Source organism: Sorex araneus, chromosome 8, assembly GCF_027595985.1.
Source record: "Sorex araneus isolate mSorAra2 chromosome 8, mSorAra2.pri, whole genome shotgun sequence".
In the NCBI taxonomy this organism is placed as follows: Eukaryota; Metazoa; Chordata; class Mammalia; order Eulipotyphla; family Soricidae; genus Sorex; species Sorex araneus.
Window position 1 is genome coordinate 64478076 of NC_073309.1, and position 16788 is coordinate 64494863.

General features: G+C 38.4%; 1 protein-coding gene across 3 annotated transcripts in view; it reads right to left on the bottom strand.

The window, feature by feature from the left end:
* Window positions 1-5542: 5542 nt before the first annotated feature.
* The window catches only part of CDC14A (cell division cycle 14A), a 190216-nt gene continuing 178970 nt past the window's right edge, over window positions 5543-16788 (bottom strand). The window contains exon 15 of one of the 3 annotated variants that reach the window (XM_055146297.1): window positions 5543-7665. In XM_055146297.1, coding sequence (XP_055002272.1) covers window positions 7524-7665 — 142 coding nt within the window. In that variant the 3' untranslated portion in view covers window positions 5543-7523. The remainder of the gene's footprint in view (window positions 7666-16788) is intronic. The other 2 variants (XM_055146295.1, XM_055146296.1) reach the window with 2 other exon arrangements.

The window sequence follows — 16788 nt, forward strand, 5'->3', positions numbered from 1 at the left end:
TCAACCGGAGCCCAGAGGGCTCCACATGGTCTGCTGCTGAGAACCCAGCCTGGGCCATCCAAGCAGTAACGTTGGTGCAGGACCCGTGAAGAGAAGTTCAGTTTGTTCTAGCAGAGGGTACTCACATGACCAGTCCCCAGTAACGAAACCTGGGTGCTGAGTTATCTAGTGAGAGTCACTGGTGGACACTTGCTCTCTCCAGACCAGCTGATAACTGGCTCCTGACTTACTCAACTGAGTCACCTCCACTTTAGACCGGAAGGGTGAACTTTTCCTCTCTGGGCTTACCTTATAAATGAACTACCTGTCACAAACAGGAATCTTTAATTGAGGCTAATTTGCCTAACAGATTTGACAGCTAAATAGCTCCATGTATTCCAGTCTCAGTTCGTTGCTTGGTTCTGTTCGAAAGGTCTCATCCAATTGTCCTCCTTGTCATGCCTGCACAGCTGTCAGGAAGTCTCTGACACGGAATCAGAGGGACCCCTCACTGCTCTCTGCATGGGGTAGGAGCCTGGGGCCTTCTGCCACCAGTCTCTCTTGCATCTGTTTTGTGGCTTTTTTCATTGGTGGGAGGTGGGGGTGAGTGGGGAGGAGAAACAGGCTGGCAATGCTCAGCGTTTACTCCTTGTTCTGTGCTCAGGGATCACTCCCGGCTTTGCTGGGGAACCATATGTGGTACTAGATTGAACCCAGTCTACAGTGTGAAAGAAAAGTGTGTTACCCACTCTACTATCTCTCTGGCCACCAGCAGTGCTGCTTCTGAAGAGGCCCCCGGCCACTTCTTCCTTGTTAACTCATGGAAGATAGGTGGTCTGAAAGCAAAGCAAGCCACCAGCCAGGCTGCAAGCAGCAGAAAGTCTGATCGGCTTCGAAGCTTGTGAAAGAAATTCATAGAAAATGTTAGCCAAGGGGCCACCTTCCATATCTCACGGCTGCTTCTCCCGGAAGGGAGCATAAAATGAGGCCCCCATAACCATGCCACCGGACTCCACACCACGGGTGCCCCAGAGGGGGGCAGGTGAGAGCCCTCCCCGCCCCAAGGGACCCAGCCCCGGCAGCCAACCTCCACTACCCCACTACCTCCACGCTCCAGGCCGTTTTCCACATGCTTGTGCAGAGACTCACACGCGAGCGAACATATTCCTGAACCATGCGGCTGTGAAGAGGCCGCACGACACATCATCATAAGGGAAATCTATATACATGCCTCCAGAGAGTTCGGCAAGCTACTGAGAGTATCCCCCCCATAGGGCAGACCCTGGCAAGCTCCCTGTGGCGTATTCGATATGCCAAATACAGTAACAATAACAGGTCTCATTCCCTTGACCCTGAAAGAACCTCCAATCATTAAGAAAGACAAGTAAGGAGAGGCTGCTAAAATCTCAGGGCTGGGACGAATGGAGACGTTACTGGCGCCCACTTCAGTAAATCAATGAACAATGGGATGACAGTGATATAGTGATAACCAAGGGGCCAGAGTAATAGTCCAGTGGATAAGTTGCTTGTCTTGCATGAGACAGACCCAGGTTCAATCCCCAGCACCCCTTATGTTCCCCTGAGCCCATCAGACTGATTCCTGAGTATAGAGCCAGGAGGAAGTCCTGAACACCATTTAGTGACCCTAAAACAAAACAAAACAAAACAAAAAGCTAGCCAGGAAGGAAAGAATGAAATGTTATGTACTCCCTCAAATTAGGAAAGTCAACCTGTGCTCTCTTACCCTAATCACAAGCTACGTGAAAGCCCATTGCTTACTTTCTGGAATGGAAAACTTTGCCTGAACTACGTCTCTTCAAATGTAAGTCTATCTCAAGAAATCGAGATGTCAGAAAACAGTTCCATCTCCTCCTAAGTTCTTTTTATTTAAAAAAAATGTTTTGAAAACAATAACACAGAAGGTTCAACTAGCAACAAACAACTTACTAATTCTTAGGCAAGGACTTAATAACCCTGTGATCAGCTTTTTAACAATTTTTCATTAAAATTTTTTTTGTACTTACTGATTTTAATATTGGATCTTTGTTATTTAATCATTTTCAATTCCAGAACTGTATCAACAATTGTGACTTTTACCTACATTAAAATAAAGTATTTAACATTTAATCTTTTCATCTCAAGTCTCTGAGACCCTTGTGTCTTTCATTTTGTATAATGTCTCAATTTTTTTTGAAAAAGCCTATTTATACTTTATAGTTTCTATTTAAAGACCAGTTTAAAGTCAACAAACAAATCAGAGACAGATACTTAGGTATTATCATACTCTTCTGGTCTCTGGTTCGACTTTCGTTCTGAACTCTGTTCTATATATCTGGCATAATAATTTTGTAAAATATGAATATCAAGATTGACAACTGTACTTGTATATGATATCTTTTTTTAAAAAATTAGGGCTGGAGCAATAGCACAGAGGGTAGGGCGTTTCCCTTGCACGCAGCCACCCCGGGTTCGATTCCCTGCATCCCATATGGTCCCCTGAGCACTGCCAGGAGTAATTCCTGAGTGCATGAACCAGAAATAACTCGTGCATCACTGGGTGTGACCCAAAAAGCAAACAAAAAAATTAACTACCTGACTGAACAATGACTAACACGAAATACTATATATATATATATATATATATATATATATACTTAATATCTGAATTTTTTTTGATTTGGAGGTTGATAAGTATAACTCTGTGACTATCACTGCACTCCAGGCCATAAAACACTCCATCACCTCCACAAGTTTCCTCCTATTGTCTTTATTGCTATAAAATATTACAATTTTTTGCTAAGAACACAAGATTACTCTTGGCAAATTAATCAAAAAGTACAAAGTTTTCATTGACCCATAAGACCTGGAGCTCTACTTTATGTAGCATACAGCCTTGATATACCATATATACGCAAGAATGTAATATATTATTCTTAAAATTTTTTAGTAAATAAATCTCTCTGAGGAGCCCTAGATTGACTTATGTCTAGTGTCCATCTTCCCAGCCTAGAACAAGATGATGGCAATCTTATAACACTGAGAGGACTCTTCATCTCAGCTTTAATTTCTGACATGCTCCCTAAATACTCGGTGTACAAGTCCCTTGCTCTCTCCTTCATGGTTACACTCTAAGTAAGTAAAAAGCTGCCTTACATCACTTTGGGAGAAACACAAAATGAAACAAAATGTATTGGAGAAACTGTTGCTCTGAATCTGTAGTTCAAGGTAAATGAAAATATGTGCTGAAGTTCTTTCTACAATGACTACTGTCATTTTTAGACCAACTTCCCAAAAATGCCTACTTTGATAAAAATAAAGAACAAATGATATGATTTCTCTCTTTTTGGTAGTATGCAAGTTGAAAGATGTGTGAGGGAAAAGGTCACTTTTCCATTTAAAACAAATTCCAAGTAACAGTATTTTACATTTAAAGTGGTCTTTTGGGATGTTTCTAACTTGCTCAAAATTTGAAATTCTCTCTAGAAAAAACTATTTTTCTTCTCCTTGATATGATTAACATAATTCAATCCATAGAGAAGGAACTGGGTGGGAATATATTAACATTTCAATTCAGCTCAAAATAACTTAATACAAGTATTTTCTACTTTCCTTTATAAGCCATGGGTTTTACTTGTATGCTAAATAAAGTTTTATCTTATGATATAAACTGTATCACCTTGCTGTTAATTGGAAGTCTCTAAATCATCTGGTAAGCAGTGACCAAAATCTTGTGCTGAATCTCTAAAAGGACTGCAAGAATTTGCAAGCATCATTAAGTCTGCCTTACGAGGGTATTTGGGGGAGAGAGCACATACTTATGTGACATGAAACAAGTCAGAGGGTCCATTTAGTCTGTATACAATTGGCTTAAGTGAAAATTTTGAGCATATTCGTGGTATTACATACTACCAAGAAAGTATATCTGGGAGAATGATTTTGCAAATACATTCGTAAAACTAATACTTGATAAACTCATGAGTCTGCTGTTTGAATTACATTGTATTCAAATAAAGAATACAAAGAGTGAATCGCATCTCTAGGTGTGCTTGAGGAGTTATAAATCACTTGACATTGAAAGGTAATGATTCATGTAAACCTAACGACTGTTGAGAAATTTGTCATATCTAGTTGATTGGGGCAGGGGGAGGCATTGGGACACATCAGATTCAACTGTGCTTGAAGGTTATTCTGGCTATGTTTGGGGAGGGACGGGTAGGGGGGGGTTCTCTGTTGGTGCTCTGGGGCTATTCTGGCGCTGTATTTGCGGGGATTGCTCCCAATGGCCATCAGGAACGATGCTGAGCTGGGATTGAACCAAGATGCAGAAGGCAAGCATCTTAACCCCGAAACTGCTACTCTGGTCTTGAAACCACTTGATCATTTTACTACATTTTTTACATAAACTATAAACATATATATATATAAAATACACAGGAAACAAGATTTTTCTCCTTTTCTAGACAAATTCATGGCTTCATGAGAAATCACTTTCGCTGACAAGTACTGGATAATTCCGCTCATCTTTGGATAGAGAAGCTAAACAATGAAATAGATAGTATGGAATGATGACAGCAAACCTTTAGTCTTGGATTACAAAACTGACTACAAGCCTCAGTAAGGAGCACCACGGAATAGGAAGGAAAAAGGGGGTTAGCCGTGACCTGGCGGCAGTGTGGGTATCCAGGGCACTCTGCTGGCAAGGGTGGGAGGGGTAGTAACTTTGTACATAAATACCAAAAGCGTTAACAGTAACATCTTACCTAAAGTACAATTTTATTGATTGATTGATTGATTGATTTATGTTTTGCTCTTCTGGGTCACAACCAGCGATGCTCAGGGGTTACTCCTGGCTCTGCACTCAGGAATTACTCCTGATGGTGCTCGGGGGACAATATGGGATGCTGGGAATCGAACCCAGGTTGGCCACGTGCAAGGCAAATGCCCTACCCACTGTGCTATTTACCAGCCCCCTAAAGTACGTTTTAAAATATTGTTTTTAATTTTTAAAGAAAAGATATGGCCTTCTCGAAGATGTGGTACTGTTTTTGAGCTACAGCTAGCTTGAACCCAGGCCTCCTGCACGCAAACTATGCACTCAGGTCAGTGGAGCTATCTACCAGCCCCCCAAATGCTGCCTCTAACCACCTTTTCACACCTAACTGTACCGTGGGAGGAGGGCATCTAATTCAGCAGATACCCTGCTCCATTACCTTCCAAAACATAACGTCCCCTGGGTTTGAAAAAAATTAAGGTAGACAAAGATAAGAGGAAAACCCCAGAAACATTACAGCCCAAGGAAAACCAGTTTAATGCAATAAAAATGTCTCCTATAAATAACGTAGTTTCTTCCTTCCAAGCTGGTTCTTCAGGATGTACATCCAAGAGGGGCGAGGTTTGTTCCATGTGATTTATGTCTAGAATTCCTTAAAGAAAAGTCTTTCCCAAGTGGAACTGGTGATCTGTGCATCGTACACACTAGCCGTAGATGACCAAAGCACAAACCACAATCAGTGTCTTATCAATAGAAAGGAAAATTTTAATCCGGAGAAAGTCAACAAGAATGTGATATTATCTGACTTGTGAAAGTCACTAAAGATTTTTTTAGAGCTCACGGGTAACAACCTGGAGAATAAATAAAAATAAAATTAAAATTCAGAAACTTTTTTTTTCTGGTGGTCTGGAGAAGTTCAAGAGGCAAATCACACATTGAATCAAATCAAACTTCAAAGAGATTTCAGTTCATTGGTAACTCAAAAGTCCAAATGATAAAAACCAAGTAATATGTAAATTGAATAAAACTTTTATTATTTATTAGCAGTGTATTCTTCTACACCTTAAAATAGAACAAAATATCTTTTGGAAGGTAAACTATTCATAACAAAATACATGTCAAACAGTATTATTGCAAGTAGAATTATTTTGCTATATATTTTCTATATTATATACATACACTTCTTGGTTTGTCTATGTATCCACATGTGTATAAATAATATTAAGACATACACATGCAAATACATATGACTTATGTACACACAATAATAGAAAATTTACAGTAGTCAATTTTACAATCATTTTAATAGCTGCACACAAACTAGTGTTCATAGAACTCAAACTGTCAATGATTCCCTTTTCCCCACTTCTAAAATGTCATCTGAATTACCTTTTACTGATTATTTAAAAAAATACTTTCATCTTCCTGTACAATTAACCAGTCTCTCTTACAATAACTTGTAATAAAATATTTTGCAATTTCAGTTTCAGAAAAGGCCTACAACTTAATTCCCTGTGTTTTAATTTCTGCTGCTTAAGACATACAATTTATTTCTCATGTGTTTAGTGCAATTATTTGGTACTGTAGTTATTGAAGGTTAAAGATAACCAACCTGAGTCAAACATTCATTCAAATGCTATTTTAAAATGTAAAATGTGGACAAGGTGTTTTGCTGGGGCATTTATAAAAATCTCTGGGTATGCCCTTCTAATAAATACTTTACAAAAAAACCTCATGGTTGAATGTTTTGAATCAGGAGCCAAGACTCTGCAGTGAGCGCGGAAAGGAAGCCTCCAGGCTTCTTAGGCCCAGACCTAAGAAAGCACATCAGTAAAAGGGCAGAGGGCCTCACCTCGACAGTCGTTTCTGATGTGCTAGTTTGTATGTCTAGGACTTGGAATCTGCTTTAAGCAGATCTTCTTAATAGAAAGAACTAGCGAGCAGCGACTTTTTCATCTTTTTCTCTTCACTGACTGAAAGTTTGGGCCCGACTAGATGTGATTACAGACAACCGCCTCAGAGCTGAATCGAAGACTCTCCCCGTGTGGAACTCTTGTGAAAGGAGAGGGGGTGAGCATACGTGGAATGTCGAGTCATTTCAAGATGGACCGTGCTGCTCAGGGAAATATTTAGTGAGTTTTGATCTTCCACTGGATGTTAAATTGAGTGAAAGCCCCCTTGGCTACAAACACAAATGGCTCAGCAACAAACACAAAGGGGGAAAAAATGGTCTAAATCAACCATGTCAAGTTATTACACTCCTGCTCAAGATAAACTTGCATAAATGTGTCGAACTAGACTGATCTTCCCAAAGAATAAACTGACCTGTAATATTAATAGCAGGAACATAGAAATCACTTTCTAAAAACTTTTGCCCTTTTTCTTAATAAAGAGGAGTCATCTATTCATTCATTGTAGATAAAACTAAAGTTCAAAATACAAATTCTGGTAGCAAATAGCAAGAAAATCTAAGTGAAAATATAATCCAGCTTTTACATCGTTTTATGTATTTATAAATTTACCAAAATAGTCATTTTAAGTTCACAATACATACATAATGTAATACTGTACATGTAAATGTAGTAACAAATGTATTCCTGAAATACATTTAAGACAATCATTCAAAATACCAAATTCAATGTTAAAACTGTCTTTAAAACTGTTGACATCTCCATAAAACATAGTTTCAGTGCATTTTTAGTAGTTATTAGCCAGAGTTCTCTGGTTTCAAGTCTCTTGAAGGTCTTATCTTAGTTCTCCCTTTAATTTAAGCTTAAGAAGGAGAGAGATTCTTCCAGCAAGCAGTTGCCTCCCATCTGCACTGCTCATCCCGACGAAGGAATTGTGTGTATGAGTGGAACAGCTTTCGCCGGAGTGGCAAGGCCTTAGTAATGAACATATTCAGACTGAAGGGACTGTGCAGGGGAGAAACATAAACTGAGGTTAAATTCCATCACATAAAGACTTTCAGCACATTATGTACCTTCTTTCTTCAACACAAGGCACTTTGGGTCTATTATATAAAAGATAAATCATGCAACTAAGAGTAACAGGAAATAAATAAGGCAGAAAACAAAACATTATTCAATTATGTAATGACTTACTAACCTATTAAAAATATTCATTGAGAACATGGGAAATAGCACGAAACTTGTTTCTCATCTTTTGTGTACTAATTTTTAGTTTAACACATTGACATTGCCACCACAATTTGTGTTAATAATTAAGCCAGATCTAAGTGTGAGCCACCAGTAGTAAAGGCCAATGTCAACATGCTAAACGAAAATGACATTTGAAACTAAAACATTTTGAGAAGATATACTTTATATTTAAATATATATATACAAAACGCCAATGCTTTTGTTGCAACAGAATTAGCAGCCAATTAAATTCCTTAAGAATTTTAGACTTAATACTTTATAAATCCTATTAAAAAATCTTTTTAAGATACAAAATACTCATAGCTTTGAAATCTAATCTTAATGTCAACAGCATTTACATGAAAAGACTTATGGTCGTAATAAACTAGTGATTTTCAAGAAAAGGAAAAAATGACAGAGCAATCGTGGACAATAACACATAAAAGGATCATGGTTGGGATATGGGATCAGAATGCATCAGTAACAGAAATCAGGAAAAGACGACAGTGAGAAAAGGTGCCACATGGTTATTGCTTTGGGGGTGAAGGTGAGCAGCAAATAAGAAAAAGAAGGAACAAAATAACCAATCTAAACATTAACAAAGTTTTGCATCAAGTCATTCTTCTAAGCTTATCAAAACGCCCTTTCTCCTTTCCCAACAATAATTTCTAAGATCAATCTGTAGTATTTTACTAATACGTATGATCAATTCTAAGCCCAGTCCTCTGGAATACCAATGACAGAGCTATCAATTTGGCTTTAAAATCCCAGTGAATTTTACACCCTATCAATAGTCATTTGAAGCTTCAATACTGCGAGCCCAAAAGGGTCTTTAACCTCAAAGAGCAAATAACACTGTCAGACATAAATGAAAAGACAAAAGGTTGTCAATCTCAAATAATCCTATCTAGTGGAAGTGGAACATGCATGAGCAAAGGGATGTAAAGGCAGGGAATGGGGTTCTGAAGGCTGGAAGATTCCAACGAGAGGTTTATGTCAAGAGTGGATGGGAGAATGAAAGGATTAGCTATACAACTTTCTCACTTAAAGCAGGATCGATGATCAAGAATCAGGACAGTATAGAGCCCGGCAAGCTGCTGAGCGTACCCCGCCCACACAGCAGAGCCTGGCATGCTTCCCGTGGTATTTGATATGCCAAAAACAGTAACAAGTCGTACAATGGAGACATTACTGGTGCCTGCTCGAGCAAATAGATGAGCAATGGGAAGACAGTGTGACAGTGCTAATGTATAAATACCTGAACTCACAAAGAGAATTAAAGAAATGAGACTCAGAAAGTTCAGTGAAATTAATCTGACACTTTGAAGTGCCAATACACATTTAATCTGTACCATCCTAGCAACTAGAGTTTACAAGCAGACAACATTTTGAAAATTTACAAAATTTCTCTAGCTGCTTCCTCCTTGTTTCCAAGTTTGAAGGTAGAGGGAAGTATGGAGAATGTCATGTACGCATGCTTATTCATGTGGGCTGATCTTTCCTAGAGATTTTTTTTTTTCTTTTTGGATCACACTCGGCCATGCTCAGGGGTTACTCCCGGCTCTGCACTCAGGAATTACTCCTGGCGGTGCTCGGGGGACCATATGGGATGCTGGGAATCGAACCCGGGTTGGCCGCATGCAAAGCAAACGCCCTACCCACTATGCTATTGCTCCAGCCCCCCTAGGGAATTTTTAATTTTTGATTTTGTTAGAGTTAGAAGTTACTGGTGTTACAATTTAGAAATTATAAAACTCCTCAGTCTGCTTGTAAATTTAGAATAAAATTGTTTTTGCAACCCCCTATAAAGGCTCATCAACTTTCATTACCCAGCAATAGAGAAAACAAACAGATACCTGTCAAACAGGCAAACATCCTGTGTTGTAACTAACTTCCTTTAAGTTATATTCTGTTCAGTGTGCAAATGAATAAATGTTAACACTTATATTAGAGTTATGATACTAAACTGAAAATCAGAAATAATCTAGAATAACTTGAAGAACTTCTCTTATTTACACGAAGCACTTCTTTCATTAGACTCTTGGCAAAAGCTATTCCTTGTAACACACAACAGAGAGTGTTAGCTAAAACGATTTCTGCTTCCTTTGCCAACCTTTGAAATTGCTCACCCTATGCTGCCTACCTGGCTTTGCAGCTTGTAGAAACAAATGAAGACATGATCTGAGGACAGAATAAATTTTCATACTAATCATGCTAGTTCATTCAGTCAATAAACAAGTGTTGAACACCAGTTGCTTATATTTGGAAAGGGAGAAAACAAATATAGGACACAACAAAGTTCTCAAAAAGAATATAAACTACAGTTTCTTGATATGGCATAAAGAAAAAGAAAGCAAGATCAGAAACAGAGGGGCTTGCAAGACACTCTGATATCTGCATAACAGTGACTTCCTTGCATTTTCAATATAAAATAAAATTTAGTGGAAGCGGACTTAGGGAAGAAAAAAAATCAAGATCCTTAAGACCTATTCATCACCACCACCACCATCATCATCATCATCATCATCATCATCATCATCATCATCATCATCATCATCATCATCCTGTTGATCATCGGTTTTCTCGAGTGGTCTCAGTAACGTCTCCATTTGTTCTAGCTCTGAGATTTTAGAAGCCTCTCTTTACTCACCCTTCCCAATGGTGCCACATTGGAGGCTCTTTCAGGGTCAGGGGAATGAGACCCATCATTGCTACTGGTTTTGGCATATGAATATGCCATGGGGAGCTTGCCAAATAACGTCTCAGAAAACGCAGTATTAACATTTTTGTTGCACAATAAAAGTATTTTGAGATATAGTAAAGGTATTTTGAGACCCATAAATGGCAAGTACCACTATTATTTTTTTTAAATAAGATAACTTATTTTTTTAAATTACTATATAAAAAATTACTATGTCACTTAATATATACCAGGCATAGTTGTCAGGTTTTTTTGTTTGTTTGGAGGTTCACATCCAGCTGTGCTTACTCTGTGTTCAAAGATTCTTCCTAGTGGTGTCTGGGGACCTAGTGTCAGGGACCAAACCAGAGTCGGTGGGATGTAAGGCAAGCACTGTAAGCCCTGTGCCGTCTCTCTGGTCCTTGATAGGCATTATCCCAGATAGAATGTATCAATTCATTGAATATCCCCAAGGACTCATTATACACGAGGAAACCAGAGCTCAAGAAAGCGAAGGGCTGGAACTTGAACTCTAGAATTCTGGCAGTAAAGTCTAAATTTTTAGCCACCAAACTAAAGGCACTTTTAGCATATGTCCTGTGGTCACCATATATTCAACTAAACATCCCTTATCACCTTAACATAGACAGATAAAAATTGAGGCAGAATACAATCCAAAGGATAAGCAAAAAAATTAAATTACAAGAAAAAATGTAGTATTTTTATAAAACAGGTAAGCACTTTTAAAAATGATTTTTAATAAACCAAATGCAAAAAAAATTCAGGAATATTCTCCAAGAAAATTTTCTTTGTAAATATTCTGATTAGTTTTAATTGTACTTGACCTGTGCCTTTTTATTATCATTAAAATTAGAATTAATAGCAAATGCATTTAAAAGGTAAATAAAAACAAAAACATAGCATAACCCCCCAAAGCTCTAAGCGTCGTAACTGTTGTTTTTATAAAGGAAGTAGGTAGAAATTGTATTTCCTAAGAGACCACTTACTGAGATTTTAATTTCTCAAATAGAAAATTTAGTTTATGTGGGCAGTGAGTTCAAATGAATTGTAGTGAGTTAAAACCAAATCATTGATTAACAATGATACATGCATTTTTATGGTATGAATACCAAAAAACTAAACAAAGCAACATTCAATCGGGAAAAGGAAGGAAAAATTACCTTATTTTTGAAGACCACAAATTTTATGTCAAAATACAAGCTTCCAATCAATAAGTCTTATACCCTAAAAGCAGTTAAGTTTGACATAAAACAAAGTATTAGGTAAGGAGATCAAGACAATCTGTTCTGTTCTGGAAATCTGCTATCACCTGTTTTGGCAGCTGTTAGTGACTCTAAAATTTTAGCTATTCTCGAGGTGTTTCTTTTTTAAACAGCCCAGTTACCTAGTGGAGAAAGATATTTGTCTAATCATTACAGAATATAATTAGTTCACTATACATTGGCTCCCTAAATCAGCAAAAATCTCAAGAGTAAGGTCTTTGCCAGTATGAGAATGAAAACATCATAATGTTAAAAAAAAAAAAATTGGATGAAAGGGCTGTCGGGCAGGAAAGGGGAGTTTCAGACCACGTCTTTAAGTCACCGACTTTTCTTCACTGCATTTCTCTATTTCCCCAAGTCACAAATTAAGAAAAATAGTCCACTAGCTACCATTGGTTGAAGTTGTAACTACAGAGGCAAAAAAAAAGAAAAAAAAATTGGCAATTTTATGTTGTTTTGTTTTGGGTTTTTTTGTTTGTTTGTTTTGTTTTGTTTTTTTGCTTTTTGGATCACACCTGGCGATGCTCAGGGGTTACTCCTGGCTCTGCACTCAGGAATCACCCCTGGCAGTGCTCAGGGGACCATACGGGATGCTGGGAATCAACCTGAGTCAGCCTCGTGCAAGGCAAATGACCTACCCGCTGTGGTATCACTCCAGCCCCTCATTGATGTTGTTTTACAGGTAGCTGTAGTCCTTTATTTTTTCATGAACAAATGGGAAAGAAATGAACAGTCAGGAGAACTAAGTTTTTGTTTTGTTTTGTTTTTTTTGCTTTTTGGGTCACACCCGGCGATGCACAGGGGTCACTCCTGGCTCTCACTCAGGAATCACCCCTGGCGGTGCTCAGGGGACCATATAGGATGCTGGGATTTGAACCCGGGTCGGCCGCGTGCAAGGCAAACGCCCTACCCGCTGTGCTATCTCTCCAGCCCAGGAGAACTAAGTTTATCTTATATAACCTACTTCTCTACTTCGAGGACCTTTATGTCTGGAAAATAGAATTGCCAGTTTGGATCTTGCTTTTTAAGTTACCATACACACTGATACATACATCCATACATGTAGTTTCAAAATAGGGACAGCATCTTCATTTGCTAATTGAAAATACTTTTCAACTAGCACCAGTAGAAACATACCTGGATATGGTTTTAGGAGCTCTGTATTAACACAAAAAAGGCTAAGTTTTGTGATTTTTTTTAAAAAAGAAATATTTGAAAGAGTTGCATACAATTTTCTGTAGCATTCTCTCAGCATTTTAGGGACCCTGAGATTTAACAGCCCCACTTAGGTTAGTTCAAATGCTATATAAAATTTTCTTTCACCTTCCTACATGACTTTTAATAGATTCTTTTCTCTGGGGGAATTTCATCCGTGCTTTTCAATAATCACAAAGAGCTCAATTGTTAGATGACAGATTGTTGACACCCAACTTGACTCAGCCAAGCATTACGGGAGTGTTTTTACTTCATCTGAACGCCAAAATTATATTGATGCAAGCTCGAATAAAATTTATTTTCTCTTATTTTAGTAAAGCTTCATTTGTACGGGGGAAAATGCTCAGATTGGTGTATATTAAAGCTTAAGTTGAAAACCTGTTTTGCTTCTCCTTCGTGCTTCATATGCTAACGATAATAACAGGCTTCCCTAAGCACTTCATGTCTTCGCTTATCATTCTAGATATATTATTCAACTTTTGTTCAATAAATATTAGGCATTTTCTATGCTTTGGGATCTGGAGAGAACAAAGATGCATCTGAGAAGCTTAAAAGCCAGAGTGATGTGTGGCAAACTATAATATGAGAGCCACCAGGAGCTGAACAAAGTCCTATGAGAGTGGAGAAGAAAAAAGTTTTCTACTTGGATGGGTCACATGCCTCATGGAAATACAAGGTAACTACTGAACTGCTGGAAGCCAGAAACAAGAGGAAAAGCAGAGTGACCTCATGTGCAAGGGTTTGGCATAAGGCCTGGGCATGACCCTCTTGTCACCACCAAGTGAGTCCAGAACCCCCGAAGCCCAGCAGAGACCTAAGGGAGGCAAAAGGCAGTGAGCCACGTGATCCAGCAAAAAGAGCTTCAAGGTGGCAAGCTTCAAGGACCCAGACTTGCCTTCGTAAACAAAGTGGAGGCTAAATGATTCTCCACAGGGAAATGATTCTCAACAGGGGACAATTGAATCAGCTGTGTTTTAGAACTCTAACACTGGAAGCAATCTAGAGAGAGATTAGAGACATTTAGAGCAGGGAGAGCATTTAAAGAGCTACTGAAGACCACAATTAAGACAGCAATAGTGAAAATGCAGAGTGGAAACAGAGTCCCAAAGGAGAACAGGTTTTAGGTTCTATCTGAGTGCGGCAGATAGAAAGGCAGGAAAGGAGTGAAAGATGATTCCAAATTTCTGGTTTGGGTGACTGAGTACAAATAAAGAAGAATCACTGGGACGGGAAACAAAAAGAGGACCAGGCATTCTCTATAATCCCCATAGCAAATTGGCAAAATAGGCCCAATGTTCAGGACATGATTAAGTGAAGAGAAAACTACACATGGGTAATCTGTGTTTGTTTGCACTCCCAGATAGATGTATATGTGTCTGTGAGAAAGAGGGAGTCCAATAAAAATAATCCTTTGGGAATTAATACCATAAAGACACACAGATATGCAAGGAAAATTTCAAATTTTAAGAAATAAATAACTTAATCTTGTCACTAGTCAACTATGTATGCAAAATGCAGTGCAAGAGGATATGAAGACAACAAAAATAAGAGGCTATTTTCCAGGAGCCTGGGGGTGGCTCACAAAGTTGGCTAAATGCTCTGCATGTAGGAACCCTGAGCCCTGCTGGGAGCAACCCCTCACCACCAAGACACGAGGAGCCTCATGCGGCTGCAAAACCAAGAGACAACAGACAGACAGACAGATTTCTGACCTCTGATTTCTCATCGTAGATTTACTACTCAGTGTTAAAGCCAAACGACCAACACAGATAGAATGACTTCCCAAAAAGTCCTGATAGCTAGAGTTGAGGCAAGTTAGAAAAGACTTCAGCCAAGGGGGAGCAGGATGGAGGCCAACTCCTCATGGAAAGAGTCTTGAGAAGGACAAGGAAGGAAGAAGGCAGGCCTGGTTGGCACCATAGCTGGGATGCTGTGAGGGCAGACAGAACATTCCAGAATGTGAGAAGTTCCCCATGGCAGACACAGAAGGTGCACGCTCGAGAGTTAAGGGAAGTGCGGAACATGGGTTGGAGAAGACCTCCTCAGAGTCTGAACGGCAAGTTGCAGACACAGAATCAACTTCTTGTCAACATGCAACAGAAAATTAGGTCCCACATGATCTACTCTGTGTCTAAGTCAAATATTTTTAAGACGTAAGGAAGAAATGACACAGCAGGATTCAAATACAAAAGCGATATCTTTGTGGCCCAGAAATAAAGACACGGTTGCAGATCACTGACGAGAGAGCTGGGGAGCCTGCAGAGGAGGCTGGTAATTCATTCCTGGGGGTACAAAAGCCAAAAACCCTGCGTGAAACTAGACTTGGGGGTCAGGTTCCCACCTGCAAAGCCTGTCTTGATATATTAAGGTGAAACTGAGGAATAAAAGGAAAAGGAGAAAAAATAGAGTTACTGGTTTTATTTTTCAACCATATATGCCTTATATGGAAAGGTTTACATTAAGAAACTAGATTTAGTGGATTCGGGCAGCAAAGAGACCAGAGAAATGAGGGCAGAAAATCAACTAAGCTCGAAAGTGCCCTTATGAAGCTTTCAATCTAGAGGAAGACAATGGCTTATACAAATTTGTCTTACCTTCCTCTAAAACAGTAGTGCATTCTAGATAAGATTATCATATAAATGTCAGATCATTTTCTAATTGGACATATATGAAGAAAATGCTTTTGAACATGTATAAAGAGCACATACTTTTACTCCTGCTCCACCACAAAGCAACTTAAAACAATCTTTTCTCTTACCCACAGTATTTTTTATGTAATGCTAGAAGTTTAAAATTAAGTTGAGTTGACCAAGGAAATAAATAACTCCAATGTGCCTGATGACTTAACAAATTTGTGCCTATTACATACTTCTAATCATATTATTAAATCAGATTCTATGTTTCAAATGGACAGTCAAAAATAATTGGGAGACTTTACAACAAATTAGAAAGTCACTGACACTGGAAATTTAAGTTACAAGTGTGTCTATTTGCAAATACTTACCTGTACCTAAATAACTTATATGCAAATTTAAAGGTACTTATCTGAATTATCCTGATCTTAAAATAATTTGATTCTTTAATTATCAAGAGACATTCCCAAATCCCCTTAGGGAAGAAAAAAAAGAATATCAATATTGAATGACTATCAAAGATGTAGTTCAATACAGAGATTGACCCAAATTCTTGATATTATTAATATCTGTTCACTGAGAAATTGCATCAATTTTAAAGCAATATCATGAGATGAAAAAAGTGCTGAAATTTAAACACAATGGTTTTTAAATCTAATATTAATCTTTCAAATACAATATAATGGTTACTCTTTAAAAATAATTAAATACAGCACTTAAGTTTGCAGTTAAATATATTTAAAATCAGGATACAATAGAAATTTTTTAAATATAGGACATACTCCATTTCTGGGTTGCCTGCATCCCAAGTTGTAATGTATAATTACTTTTGTTTGTTTTATACATTCCCTCCTCTTCATATTCCATAAATGTCAGTACTCTGAGGACTGGGGAGGTAACACAGGAATTAAGGAGCTTCTCTTGCTCATAGCTGAACCCAGGGTTCCCCCAGTACCTTGAAGAGTGACCCCTGAGCACAGAACCAGGTATAAGCCCTGGTCACCGAGGGGAGTGACACAACCACTGCCCCAAAGCTCTTTACTTTAAAAAATAAAAATCAAGAACTGGCAGAGGGAAAAGACATTAA